The following is a 15402-nucleotide window of genomic DNA, read 5'->3' as shown; positions in this document are numbered from 1 at the left end:
ATGTCTCAGTATAATTTTATGTTCGTTGAACTGATGTATTTTACTTGACTTTTAAAATGGCACATCCCATTTCTGTTACTAAAGCCTTTTATCTTGAGTCTATGAAGACAGCTAGGTATTGCTGGTCTTTCTAGTACAACCTGACAGTACAAAACATTAATAGCAACAATAACAGCAACAAAAGATCATAAACTGACAAAAGTGATTCAAGGTAGGTAGCTATGCTAGAAATGAATAAATGTCCACCCAGTGCTTACCTCTGCTTCGTTTTTTATTGTATTAACTTGGCTGATGAGTTTACAGTAGGCTTGGAACAGAAGCAGCAGTTGGAAATGCAGCTTGTATAACCTTCTGCAGAGCTCCAATTCCTATAAATAAACAACATTGCATTTAATTTGCGTGTTAGCATATGTGGCTAACAATTATAATCATGTTAAAATGGTCTTGGGATTTTTCTGTAGTAATCAAATTAATAGGGTGTGAATTTTAGGAGGGGCAGATGAAGGAAAGATGCTTTGAAGACAGGCATTTAAATAAAACAAGGCTCTTTGGTAACATATTCCACGTTTACTTCGGACACATAGAAGGTGTCAGAGGGCAATACAGTAAATGATTTAAGAAGGATAAACTCATAAACTCAATTTACAGATGCACAAGCTTACTAGGGATCCTACTGCATCTATCAATAAGATACTGAGAAAGAAAAGGGAAACGGGGTCATCACCTCTTAACCTAAAGAAGTGTCTGTTTAAAAATGAAGTCATTTTTCTAAGCAAAATCACTTGGCAATCTCATTTAAAAGTGAGACTGAAATGGGCATGTGCACTTCGATTAAAAAGGTTTTTAAAATTGGAAGGAGATATGTTAGTTATATCTAGAAAAATGTGTCTGCTAATTGCACATATATACTTTTATATGTATATAAATGGTAAAACCAAATTTCATTATTTTATAGAATTAACATTTCATGTATTAGGGATATGCAAACTGAAGCACACACTATTTTAAAAGTAGTCTACAACAAGGTCACAAAAGGACAAATGAAAACCAGTTTGTCTGGCAGAGATAAGGAGTCCATAAATCAAGACAGGTCACTTACTGCTAGAATTTCCATTTGCTAAGCAAGAAGGTGATCGGGTCACAAAAATACAAAGAAAGAAAAAAGACCAAGAATTAGTGTAAGAAATTTTAACTAGGGTCACAGATGTCTCAGGTAAAATGGAGAACATATATTTATACCCCAACAAAAATGTTATTTCTAAAATACAGTTTTCTAGATTTTATTGCAACAATTTAGGATGGCTCTTTTTTCCCCTCCCAACTTTCAAATAACTCAAATTTAGGCCATAGTTTTTGTGTAAATGCTACATAGAATAAAACTAATGTGATCTTGGGAATCTTGGCTATTCAAAGTGTCTGTTATCCAAACATTTTAGCTTTTCTAATGAGCAACAATTGAAACCGTCAGACAAGGCCCAAGTCTTAACAAAATTTTCATTAGTAATGTGGAAAATGGGTAATAGAAAGTGAATGAAATGCTATTATTTTCAAGAAAGAACTGCTTATGATCTTAACTACTTACCCATGAGAAGATTCTAGACTTTCTACCCTTCAATGTCTAATTGGTCCCAGGTTGTCTTGTGCTGAACCACAGGGCAGAATATCAGTGTTTTATAGTGTACCCCAAATGTCATCTAGTGTCAGAAATGTGACCTAACTAGGTGTGAATCAAAGAATATAATGTATATAAAATACATCATGAAAAGTCTTCATTTATGGATTATCTTAAAAGTTACACTAAATTAGCTACAGCAACTTGGTGCAAGTCTCATTAAAATAGCAATTTATATCATGTAAATATGGCTTCCAGAAGGCATTCTTAAGCCTGCCTTTTTACACGAAATCCTCTTGAGGACTGTTGACATAGCATTTATTCCTGTTGATTTAGAAGGGATTTGCTAAGCAAAGGTGAACTTCAGTCCATTCTGTTCACTAGGACAGCCCATGGGTAAATAGAAGCAGAGCACAGTAGCATAAGGTTTTGCTTCTAAGGCTTGGATTTCTGTAGTTTATTTCATGTGGAATTTTGAGTTTGAACTAAAACTTCTCATTTCTTTGGGCATAAATAGGAAAAGCTCTACAGTACCTAGCCAAAGCCTCTGCCCGTGCTTACTGTAATGACAGCACTGTAGATGTCCTCCTATGGCTGTCAACTACTAAAACAGATTGCAGCTGCTTTTCAGTATGTTGACATTTGCATGTATATGCTGTGTTATTTCAGTCAATAAAGCTTTATTGATTATGCACATGATCACTAGTATACAATGACAGCAGAGACACTTGTGTAAAAAAAGTGCCTTCCATGCACACAGCACTGAACACGAAAAGTAAGGGAAGATACAAATCAAAGGCTTGAACACATAGTTTGCAGTTTTTCATTTAGTAGGAAATCTGAAGCTATGCAAGTTGACCGAGAGTCCTGAAGAAAGGGAAAGCAAGCCCTCTGCATAGTCATCTAATTTGTAGGGAAAAGTTACCAAGAGAATCACTGAAACACTGGCCACCAGGCCTTTCGGCTCTAATTTTGGGCTAGTACTAACTCCACATCGCTTAATTTCTTCATCCAGAGGGCTGGAGTTTCCCCCTCAACTAGCATAGGACTTGAACTGCTTTGTCTTGGTTTGAATCCTGGTCCCACTTTTTCAAATTTTGTCTAAATTAACTTCTCTGTGCCTCAGTTCTAAAACAGGAATGACTAAAAGGAACAAACTGCTTGCCTGGGTTGTAAGGACAGCGACGATGATTGCAAATACCTATTAGACCAGTGCTGAGAAGAGTACAGTAAATGAAACTCATTTTTCTCCACATTTCATTGCCCTAAAACTTTGTATTTCATTATAGCTTTTGTAGAGATTAGAAATCTATATCATGTAACTACTTAATTGTAGACTGTCTAGTCCATAAACGCATTTTTCCAAATGGAGTCACTAGATCTTGAAAATATTCTCACACCTCTTTCCCTACAAAATATAGTGCTGCTATTTTCATTGACTTCATACCAGGGAAAAATTAATTTATCTAATCAGAATTTCACTCATTTGGATACATAGCCATAGGTTTGCTTTTGAACATGTACAGAACACTAATGCCGAAAAAATTTCTTGCTCTAAGAGTTGATGCATCTAAATGCCAGCCAGACAGCCGAGATATCCCACAGGTTATCTACTGGAAGTTATTAAGTTTCCGTCACAAGCTGGTGGCTCATTTTTATAAAAGTGAATTTTTTCATTACTAAACTAATATTTCACCAAACCTAATTTTTACAGAGATTGTTCTGATAAGCAATATGAAAAGGTCTGCAATATTCTCTATTTCTAGGAATACGAAGTAAGAACATTTGATCACATATGCTGCACAGAAACACATTAAAAGCAAGGATGAGAGACTTACCTGTGTATCTCTGTTTATCCTATATATATCTTCTTTGGCACCAAATGTCCTTTTACAATTGTCTAACCACTGAAGAAATAAGTAACAGCAAATTTTAATGCAGTTATTGTTTAACACATGATGAGATTATCCATAACAAAACTACAAACTTTAAATGACTTGAAGATCTCAGATTGTAGATAGAACACTTTCATTGAACACATGAGGGCCTGGGAAGAAGTCAATATAAGATCTGCACTACTGTGACTTTCCTAATGAAAATTAGTATAAAACAGTCTTCTAGGTAAGAAAAGCCTTTTGTTTGCAGATTTTATTAGAAATCTCCATGATCTGTTCCTGACCTTTCCCTAATTTAAGAAGAGATAAGGAAAGATTTTCTTTCTCCCTGGTCAATTTAATAAGGCAACTTAGAACTGACCGGATCTGTTTGCTTATCAGAAGTGTAATTCTCAGAAGACCACTGTCAGTTTTAATTAGTGAAACAGAAACCAAGGTACACTGAAATCTTTTGCTTCTTTTTAGATGACAATAAATGGTCAATGTTATTTCTAAAGAATAGTGGATGTAAATTGTGGTTCAAAGCTAGCCCAGGCACTAAAGTCCATGAGATAGTGGATGTAGAAACCAAATATGTTTTTTCTTTTTCCAAGGGTTATTCTCAAAGTTGATATTTAAGTACATTTTCTTCTGTTAAATAAAAACAAAAAGAATAGAACTGTGGCAGAGCAGAAAAGAATGCTGGAATCACAGAATTTCTAAACTGAAATAAGTTCCTAGGTTTCTAGGTCACTTCTTTTGATGTTCCAAGTTTTTTTTTTTTTTTTTGAGGGGGATATATTAGCTGTATTACATAGTTACTCTGAAGATACTTCAATATTAGACATTTAAAATTCTCAGAGGCATCTTAATGTTCTGCATAGAAAGAATTAAAGTCAGGCATCTCAGTTATTTCTAGAACTGTCTCTTTGACCTTCTGTTCCTTTTATCCCAATCACTCAGACTGTATCGGGCCCCTTGGGCTATTTTCTTGACAGCATCTCTGGAGAAAAACATGTTAAGCTTTTCGGGTGAGATGTGGCCAGTGGCAGCCACTGTCAAAAGCTATCAACATATTTCTTAACATTAGCAGAATTCACTTGACACCTACCATAGCTGGGTGAATTTATCTCTATTCATATACATTAAAATGTTTATACACTAAATTATCATTATGGCAGTTCAATTTTCCCAAGAATACCAATAAGCTTGGAAAAAATAATTTCGGTTGATTCTTTAATAACCTACTCATTTTTTAAAATCACATACATATTCAGCATATTAGGGAGCACTACTGAATGTAATTATTATTTCTTTGCTGGTTATGGGGCTTGAACTCAGGGCCTAAGTGCTATCCCTGACCTTTTTTGAGCCACACAGTTCTGTTTCAGGTTTTCTCATGGTTAATGGGAGATAAGAGTCTCATGGACTTTAATGACTGGGCTGGCTTTGAACCATGATCTACATCCTAGCTACATTAGTGTAGCTAGGATTACAGGTATGAGTCACCAGTGCCTGGCTTCAGTGCAATTATTTCTGATTGTTAACCTGTTAAAGACAAGCCTCAACTACCTGCAAAGGGCAGGCCCACACCTTTGCCAATGCATGAAAGACAGCAAACAGTCCCAGACCCCATTCTAATTGATCTCCTTTGCTCAAAGCCCCAGTGAAAGTTCATATTTATCTAATGAGGAAGCTCTGCTCTGGGTCTGATAAACAGGCTTATGTAAAAACTCAATGCTCCAAGGCAAATTACATGCACTGAGAACTACCGGCCAGGACTGGGTCACTACAGGCAAGTCCTGAAGTGAGCTCTGTATTTGTCCTAGTGCTGCCTCTAGAGGTCTTCCTGTACATGTCCCTGGGGACAGGCTAAAGGGACAAGTTTGTATCCACAGTTTCCCATTGTAATTAAAGATTGTGAGAGAGTGAATGACACAATTTTGGAGAAAAGGGAAGTTCAGAGAAGTGAGGCCAGTGCAGTGCTCCTTCCTCTGGGGACCTGGTCATTGTTAATGATGAGCGCAGGGAGTAGGACAGGCTTACTAACAACAAGAAACCTAGTGATTTCTAGGCACACTGTGCTAGGGAGATACATGTCAAAGAATATGTAACAAAAATACTGGTGGGATCTGCGTAGATACCTCAGTAGTAAGGTGCCTGCGTAGTATGGCACAAGGCTAAGTTTAATCCCCAGTACCACCAAAAAAGGTCAAACTAGTAGAGTGAGAAAACTGCATAAAGTGTATGACTGGTAGAAAAGGAGAAGGGAGAACACAAGTAGGGAAACAAGACTAAACAGGGCAAGAAACAAGAAGATAGTGATTTAGGAATACAAATATACAAATATAATTTTGAGAACATTCTTTTTTACTGCATTACAGTAGTACTTCTGTTTAAATTCTGTGATTACATTGTGAGATCTGTTACTGGATTCTCTATTATATTCCATTAGTCTTTGATCCTGTTTGAGGTGTGTATTAAGTCATACTGGGCGTGTCTAAATTTAAACTTCGTTGTTGTTCTTTATGGACAAATATGGAAAACCTCTTTTTGTTGACCAGGCTTAGCACTTGAACTCAGGGACTGGGCACTGTCCTTAGGCTTTCTCAAGGCTAGCACTTGACCACTTGCACAACAGCACCACTTCTAGCTTTTTCTATGTACATGGTACTGAGGAATCAAACACAGGCCTTCGTGCATGCTAGGCAGGCCCTCCACCAGTAGGCCACACTCTTGGCCCCAAGAAAAAACTTTTTTTTTTTTTGTGGGATGTGGGGCTTAGACTCTGGGCCTGGATACTGTCCCTGAGCTCTTCAGCTCAAGGCTACCACCCTACCTCTGGAGCCACAGTGCCACTTCTAATTTTCTAGTGTTTAATTGGAGATAAGAGTCTGAGGGACTTTAGTGCCCAGGCTGGCTGTGAACCTCGATTCTCCAATCTCAGCCTCCTGAGTAGCTAGGAGTACAGGTGTGAGCCACTGCACCCAGCTGGAAAAACCTCTTTATAAAGAAGAATAGTAAACATTTTAGGTGCTACAAATACTTAAGTCTTGTAATATGAAAATAACAAACAAATGAGATGGCTGTGTCCCAGAAAAGTTTATTTACAAAAATAAGCAGTGGGCTAGATATGATCTGAAAGCTGGAGTTTGCTGAACTATAAGAAAATCATGTGCACTACTGTTTGTATTGTATAAACTTTAAAATTGGATAAGGAATTTCTATAAATGGTCAGAGATTTGGAATCAGGTCATAAATCTACAGTTCATTTTAGGAGAAAAAAATTATATTTTTATTGAGTATTCTAATGTAAAGACAGAACATAGTTAGATCCTGTACTTATTTGGTGGTCTTTTTGAGGAGGGATGGGAAGAGGCAGGAAGTATTGAGGTTGTACTTGGTTAAGTACTCTACCACTTGACCCACACCAGTTCTTTTTATTTTCATTATTTTTATAAGAGGATTACAACCCTGGACTAAAAAGTGAACCCTTCCATTTTGCTTCCTAAACAGTGGAGATGATAGTCTGTTTTCTTTTTTTTAAAACTGTAATGTATAGAGGGATTACAGTTATATTCGCCAGATAGTAGGTACATTACTTCTCACACATTGATACCCCTTGACTGTGCAGTTCTCAAGACTGCTGCCCTACCCCTTGAGTCACAGCGCCACTTACGGTTTTCTAGGAGTTAATTAGAGGTAAGAGTCTCATGGACTCTAGTGCCTGGGCTGGCTTTGAACAGTGATCCTCAGATTTCAGCCTCCCGAGTGGCTAGGATTATAGGAATGAGCCACTGAGCCTGGCTTATTATGTCAGCTTTTTGAATAGCTAAGATTGTAAGTATGGTTGTCTGGCATTCACCATATTCCTTACTCTTAATTTATATACTTGTGATCATCAGTTTCTTACATTTTTTGGGGGAGGGGGACTGGAATTTGAACGCAGAGTCCTGTGCTTCCTGTCCCTTATTTATTTATTTATTTATTTAGTTTTTTTTTTTTTGCCAGCCCTAGGCTTGAACTCAGGGTCTGGGCACTGTCTCTCAGCCTCTCTGTGCTCAAGGCTAGTGCTCTATCATTTGAGCCACAGCACCACATCCAGCTTTTTCTGTGTATGTGGTATCAAGGAATCAAACACAGGGCTTCATGCATGTTAGGCAAGCACTCTGCCACTAGGCCATGCTCCTGGCCTGGCCCTCATTTTTTTTTTTTTTGTGGATCATGGGGCTTGAACCAAACCTGGGTTCTGTCCCAGGGTTACAGGCATGAGCCACCTCGCCTAGGCCTCCTTTTTTAATAACTCTTTTTGTGACCACTCCATTTCATGGAATTTTTCTACTTGAGACATTGTGTTGTTTTAGATATTGAACTATTTTGGATTTCAGATGTTTATATTTAGTACTTGTATCTTATATTCCTAACTATAATATAGAGGACAAGAATCAGACTTTACACTTCATTTTTCATACTTGTGAACAGTCATCTATTCTGAAACAAAAGTGCGTTTGCTATGCAGTTTGCCTTGAAAGGGAGAAGCATATTTTCTTTTCATATTTTGTACTTACCACTTGAAAACACACCAGATTCATGCTACGGGGCTATTTTCCAATGTGAGATTGGAATGGAAGCATTTCTTAGCAGGTAACATTAGCTCTACCCTTTGCCCACACATTCACACATCACTGGGGAAGGGGGGAGTACTGTTGGTGTTGAGACATTCTAGACCACGGTTCCGTCATGCATTTGCAAATTTGCTTCTGTTTTTCCATTTGCAATGTTGACAGCAGCTAAGTCTCCACACTGATGCCTTTTGTAAATCTATTGTCTTCCAGGCTCTCTTAGCCTTTGGTAGGACCAACTTCTCAAAACCAAAGGCGGAGTCAATGAACAGGGAAGAGAGTTTCTAGACCCCAGCACCAGCACAAGCCCCAGGCTAGTGCTAAGAGGGCATCTTGTTCTGTCCGGGTTATTCTGTGGACAAACATAAACTACCTTTTCGCCCTATAAGATGACTGACCTGTTCAGCTGCTTCTCTTTTGGCATTGTAGGTATCCAGGTGTTCTTGCAGCTCCAAGACACTGAACTTGAGTGTTTCTAGCAAACCACATGACATCAGCTGTCAAATCAGACACACATCGATCCACATTACACTGTGAGCACAGTCAGGAGAATAACTTCTGGATCAGCTGCTTATCCCTTACCACACTGTCCCATTTTGGCACAGGCAGGAAATGGCACAGCAGACACTCAGTACACATCTCTGAGGAGCTATCCCTGAAGATTTTAAGCCCCAGTTTTCTGAGCATACAGCTGTATAATCTACACAACATGTGCTTGGATGCAAGTCAGAAAAGATCAAGGCACTCTGTCATAAGGAGGCCACTTATCTTCTATTCATGGTCATTCAACAACCAGGAAAAGGAGACATCTCTACCCTTCTGCTTCACCATCTGGGAATCTGTGGAGCCAGGATAAGGGCTGGGAAGATTAGAAGCAGAGCACGGGGGCTTTATGTCGAATAGTCTGGAATAGCATGTTGCCTCTATATATTATCAAATTGAAAATATGAACCCTGACACTTTAACTTTTAGAATTCCTCTTAAAGAAGACCCCACTGAAGGATGCCATTCCAACTTCAATCTTTCTAACAAGGCTGCATGTGAGTGCTTACCGTTTCAGCATCCACAAAGACTGTTGGACACTCAGAGCACATCATCATCACATCCAAGGAACTTTTAAATTTGGTACCAATGCGCTGCAGACTCTCACCCAGAAAGCCGACTGCTTCGTTAGTTATCTCTCCAAATTTCCTCTGAATTGTCTGCGAGGGAAAGCGCGCAACACTTAGTATCATATAAAGGCTTTTTACCTTTAAATACAATAATTTACAACTGGAATACACTTTTCTTTTACAATTATTGTAGTGGCGTATACAATCTGAAACTCACCTATAAATGTTACACATTTTACATACCTCTTTAGGAAATATAGCAATTTCTAAAAATGATGAAAACAATAGTATTAGGTGGAAAAAAAGCCCAATGTCATATGACATTTACTTCCTGAGACAGAGGGGCTGTAGGCGGCTTATCTCTGCAAGCCATGCCCTTGCACGTGGAGAATTCATCTTCTAAAGTCAATTTCTATCTGAAAGGAATTATTTTTTTTTTTCCAGTCCTGGGCTTGAGCTCAAGGCCCGAGCATTGTCCTTGGACTTTTCTCAAGGCTAGAGCTCTACCACTTGAGCCTCAGCACCATTTCTGGCTTTTTTCTATGTATGTGGTACTGAGGAATTGAACCCGGGTCTTCATGCATACTAGGCAAGCACGCTACCACTAGGCCAAACTCCCGGCCCCCTAAAAGGAATTTTTAAGTGTAGTTCATGATTCTTGGTATAAGCTGCTGTCTGTGTTGTCATAAAAAGTTATTAAGGGTTGTATGTTCTCAGAATCCAAGAGTATTTATTCACATAAGCCACCAGGCAGTGACAGACCCAGAGTACTTGGTGAATTAGAATAGATTACCGCTGTAGTTATTGCACAGATAGTTAATGCCTACCTACATATGTATGTATAGTGCTGTTAGATGGCACTGGGATTCAGGGAGAGAGTGAGGGAGGGGCTTAAATGGTGGCATTTCTCTGTGCTGGATGTTTCTGGCTATAGAATACCGATGTAGTACCCACATTCCATAGAGTACTTAAAAAAGAGCACTGAGCAAGTGTGGAGCATTCAGTGATTGCTCAATGCATGACAGCTCTTACTGCTTCAGACTGAAAGCACCCACAGCAGCTTCAGGGCTCCGTTCACACAATGATGGAGGCAGCAGTTCATTTAATACCTACTTATCAACTTGATGGACTTTACAGAAAGCCTGAAGCCTTTGGTTCTGGGTCTGTGCAATGGAAGCACAGTGCAGGAAAAACTCATCAGATGTTACAATGAGCGTTTATTCTAATTGTCTTAGGATGTCCCCGAAGGAACTAATAATTACATAATATTTCAGCAGCCAAGGACATTTTGTGAATTTAAGTACTACTACTAGCTTAGTAGTAGTAAGATTATCAGTATAGATAGCAGAAAAAAAACCCCAAAAAACAAAAAACAACCCTGTAGCTTCATCAGGAAATTCCATAGTGGGGAGAGGGAGAGAACAGTACTGGGGTTTGAAAACAAGACCTTGTGCTACTAGGTAGGTGCTTTACTGCCTGGCCACATTTCTGTGTGTGTGTGTGAGTGCATGCACATAGATGCGCCCATCCTGGGGCTTGAACTAGGGCATGGGCGCTGTCCCTAATTTGCTCAAGGTGAGTGGGCTAGGGCCACAGCTCCACTTCGGATAAGGGTTTTATGGACTTTCCTGCCTGGACTTTCTTTGAACTGGGATCCTCAGAACTCAGCCTCCTGAGTAGCTAGGATTATAGGCATGAGCCACTGTGCCTGCTTCTCATGGTTGTTTTGGCCTGCATTTGGATGGAATCCAGATCTTAAATTTGGCTGTCCACAAAGCTGTGATGACACATACACATGGCTGTGCTCGGCTGTAAGTTGAGAAGGGATCTCAAACTTTTGTTGGGGTTAACAACAAACTTTCGTCCCTTCAAAAATAGTGAAGTTCCCGGCCTGAGCTACCCCATGGCTCTGTTAGGTGAATCTGATGTGAAGTCTCAAACCTTCAGCCTCACTGACCTGAAACAGCCTCGAAAACACATGAAAAGTAAACACGGCACAGGACCCGTCTGTGTCTGACAACATTTGATTGACGTGGCAGCGCCAGGCTTCTTCTTCATCATCATAGGCCACTGGTTGAAAAGCCGCAATTATGGCAGAAAGAAAGGGTGAGGGCAGAGGTGAGGTCTGCACTTCTGGAAAACCATCCTGCTCGTCCTCGTCTTGACTGTTAATAAATATCACAGCAGCCGTCAAACTACCTTAGAAGAATGGGTTGAGTCATATCACCACACACACACACACACACACACACACACACACACACACGCACAATTTAGGAAATACAACAGACTAACTTGCCTCCCTATATTTTTTGCACATCATAGATCACAAGTATGCCCCACATTAAACTTACTGGTTGAGATATTCTGTATGGATCATTTAATCCAAGTTTCACAACTCTAAAAAGGTTGTGATGTATGTAACTGTATTTCTATTTTGATTCTGCAAAATATGAAACAGTGTAGTGGATTAAATAATGTACATGGGTTACAGGGTAGGAAATATTTAAGCCAGAATTTGAACCAAAGACTATACATGCAAAGCCAAAGCTACTTGTCAAGGCAAAGCACACGATGTCAGCTCAGCTATATTTTGAGTACATGCTGAGTCTAGCAGTAAGGTAGATAAAATGAAGCAGAAGACATCTCATTTCTCTGGAGTTTATGTACCCAGCAGTCAGGCACTATACAAAACATAAAACAGTGAGGATGCTTGTGATGGATACTCTGATTTGAATTACTGAAGATGAAGAAGTAGTTGAGTCAGACACTTCATAAAGAAATGTGTTAGGGTCTTAAAATTACATGATGTCTATTATAAGAGAGCCCCATAAGGCTTTACAGAAACCAGACCCACACTGGGTACTGGTAGTTCATACCTGTAATCCCAGCTTCTCAGGAGGCTGAGATCAGAGGATTGTGGTTCAAAGCCAGTCCAGGCACGAAAGTCCATGAGACTTTCATCTTCAATCACCAGAAAACTGGCAGTGGCTCAAGTGGTAGAGTACTACCAAAAAAGGCTTGGGGACAGTACCAGGCCCTGTATTCAAGCCCCAGAACTGGCACTGGCACTGGCACAAACGCTCACGCACACACACACATACACACAAATGCATTTTTATAAAATGCTTTTTTTAAACAAAAAAGTAGTTAAAATCATTTTATTTTTCATTTATTTATTTATTTTGCCAGTCCTGGGCTTGAGCTCAGAGCCTGAGCACTGTCCTTGGACTTTCTCAAGGCTAGAGCTCTACCACTTGAGCCTCAGCACCACTTCTGGCTTTATTCTATGTATGTGGTACCGAGGAATCGAACTCGGGTCTTCGTGCATGCTAGGCAAGCACTCTACCACTAGGCCAAACTCCCAGCCCCTCAGTTTAATTTTTTAAAATGAAGAGTATGCTTATGGACAAAAACACCTGGGGCTCTTTAGGAGGGACTGGCACGGAAAACTCATTGTGTACTGCCAATGGTATCTCACCTAGACAGTCCAGAGAAATCTGCTTCTTCTTCTTCACATCTTTCATCGAGCTCTTTCAGAGCCAAGGTAACATCCTCTTCACAGACTGACTCTGGGTAGCTTTCAGGAGCCAATGCTCCTGAAAGCATATCAGTTTCGTCTAAGTCAAGAATTCCTTGACAGAGAGAGTCCTCCTGCTGGTCTTGAGTAATGTATGAGCCTTCATCTTCAAAGGCTGTAACGTGATCCTCCTTTAATACTGAGCTCGTGTCCTGTGAAATGACCCATTTTTAGTGAACTTCAACATTATAGAAAGTACTTTAGCAATAGCTTAGAAATGATTCCCATCCACCCACGTTTCTTTGATCAAGGAATCTTCCTTCGCATGGTCTTACTTTTAGAGCTACTGGACTCATGATTATATAAGATTATTTTTATAAAGAAGCTTGGGTTTTTGCTTTGGATATATTTTTTTTTTCAATGCCGAGTACAAGTACCGAACTCAGGGACTCACGCCCTATTCAGCTCTAAGTATTTTGCAATTACACTTTATAGCTTATTGCCATAAAGACAAATAAGAAACCCTGTCTTTCTGTTCTCTGTTATATATAGGATTCAGGTGTTTACTTGGAAACAGTCCTTTGGGAAAAACAGTTTGTATATTCTAATTCTACACAAAGAAAACTTTCCTAACTAACAATTTTCTCTTTACTGTATTCCCATTATTTTAAATCAGTAAATTCTCTCTTCAGCAAGGACATGAATCAAAATACTGAACCCACTGGTACTGGGCTGTGTTCACCCAAGGACCAGGTACTGAGTAGTTAGAAAGACCCCCAACCTCCACCATCACAGAAGTTCTTCATGGTATCAATGAGCTCAATGCCGAGATGCAGGGGCAGTTATAGGTAACAAGATGGCAGTAACACATTTCAGCTTTGAGCACAACCATTATCCCTCTAGAGGTTGAGATGAAAAGACAGTAGGAAATTAAACTGTACTTCTGAAATCCCTAAGTAAATGATACTCGAAATATTAGATATAATAATGTTGCCATATGACTGGCATGGGCTAGAACTGATACATACTGGTTCAGTGAATGGATTATCATCATCAAAAAAGAAAAATGCAGGGATGAACAATGATACCTGCTCTAGAAGAGTGGAGGGTAGTAAGAGTGACAGATGGGGTGAGTTTGACAGGGACATATGGTAGGCAAGGGTGGCTGTATCACAAGAAAACACCTCTTGTATAGCTGACACATGTCAGCTGAAGATGCTGTCAAAGCAGACAGCATGAGGACACTGATTTTGCTTTGCCATTTGAACAGATACTAGCTTAAACTTAGGTTTGAACCAAAGTACTAGCGTTCCCAGTTTTAGGAACAAAGATCAAATTCTTCCAGTACCCACACTTAAGTGACTTTAACGTTACACTAGTTTTAAAATACTTTTTTTCATGGCTAAAAATAAGTTTTTTCTCCAAAGCAGGAAAATTTGTTGAGGATTGAGCCCTTGACCGTAGATTAGCCTGGACCTTGACCAGATCTGGACGGGTTCTCTGGCAAAAATTATTGCCTAACCATAATTAGCTGCCACACTAACAATTGTGTTAGGCCAAATGAAAATAGTGGCTAGTAGCATGATTCTAAGGTGGATATGGTCACTATACAGGGCATTGATAAGGGGAAGACCGCACATTTTTGGAGTCTCTTGGAGGAAACAGCATATAGGGTCTTAGACAAAGACAGGAGGGGTGACATTTCAGTGAAGGAGAGCTAAGATATAGGTATATAGGAGAAAATATAACCTGGACTAAGGGAACATGGGCTAGGATGGAGCTAAACAGGGAAAGCAGCAAACCCTGTCTTCACAGAACAGCATTTAAAAAAGAGTACAACACAGCCATGTCGTAATGATCCTAATAGTTTTCATTCAATAGATTCTGTGGTTTTCCTTCTGAATGTCTTCTTTTTTTTTTTGCCAGTTGGGACTTGGACTCAGGGCCTGAGCACTGTCCTTGGACTTTCTCAAGGCTAGAGCTCTACCACTTGAGCCTCAGCACCACTTCTGGCTTTTTTTCTATGTATGTGGTTCCGAGGAATTGAACCTGGGTCTTCATGCATGCTAGGCAAGCACTCTACCACTAGGCCAAACTCCCGGCCCCCTGAATATCTTTTTAAAGATTCAGCCATGGAATGGACAAGCACTAGTCATTTGGGAAGATACTTATATGATGATGTCAGACATCACCAAGGATTCTTACTGGAATGCTTCTCTTCCTCCATCACATTGTATCTCAATCAAACATTATTACAAGCCAAATAGTCTACCTTGCTTTTCATTAATTTACAAACTTACAGTAGGCTATTGTTTGTTACGGAATTGCAATTTCAATTGCAATTGTTGTTTCTTTTGGCCAGTCCTGGGGCTTGAACTCAGTGCCTGGGGATCTTTGAGTTTCTTATGCTCAAGGCTAGTGCTTCATCCTTTGAGCCAGAGCTCCCCTTCTCAAAATAATGTTTTAATCAATAATTATTATCACATTATATACATGAAAATTTCTAATATCACCTCAATTTCACAACGAAAGTACTTTTTGGCTAGAGGAATGCATTCCATTGTTTCTATAAAGATTTTTGAGAATCGAATGTCCTTGAATTTCATGTAATACAAAGATACACACACATGCAATGCTATATCAAGATTAATTTCCTATAATG

At 39.4% G+C, this 15402-nt stretch overlaps 1 protein-coding gene across 1 annotated transcript in view; it reads right to left on the bottom strand.

Annotated features, from left to right (window-relative positions):
• The window catches only part of Fryl (FRY like transcription coactivator), a 219448-nt gene that overhangs the window by 3502 nt on the left and 200544 nt on the right, over window positions 1-15402 (bottom strand). The window contains exons 56-62 of the mRNA XM_090343158.1: window positions 12702-12952; window positions 11178-11385; window positions 9161-9310; window positions 8507-8605; window positions 3451-3519; window positions 1100-1117; window positions 258-368 (exon numbers count right to left, since the gene is read on the bottom strand). Coding sequence (XP_090199284.1) covers window positions 258-368; window positions 1100-1117; window positions 3451-3519; window positions 8507-8605; window positions 9161-9310; window positions 11178-11385; window positions 12702-12952 — 906 coding nt within the window. The remainder of the gene's footprint in view (window positions 1-257; window positions 369-1099; window positions 1118-3450; window positions 3520-8506; window positions 8606-9160; window positions 9311-11177; window positions 11386-12701; window positions 12953-15402) is intronic.

Source organism: Megascapheus bottae, chromosome 13 (genome assembly GCF_031878675.1).
Source record: "Megascapheus bottae isolate mThoBot1 chromosome 13, mThoBot2.hap1, whole genome shotgun sequence".
Taxonomy (NCBI): Eukaryota; Metazoa; Chordata; class Mammalia; order Rodentia; family Geomyidae; genus Megascapheus; species Megascapheus bottae.
Note: the sequence above shows the minus strand (reverse complement) of the source record. Positions and strands in the feature narration are given on the sequence as shown.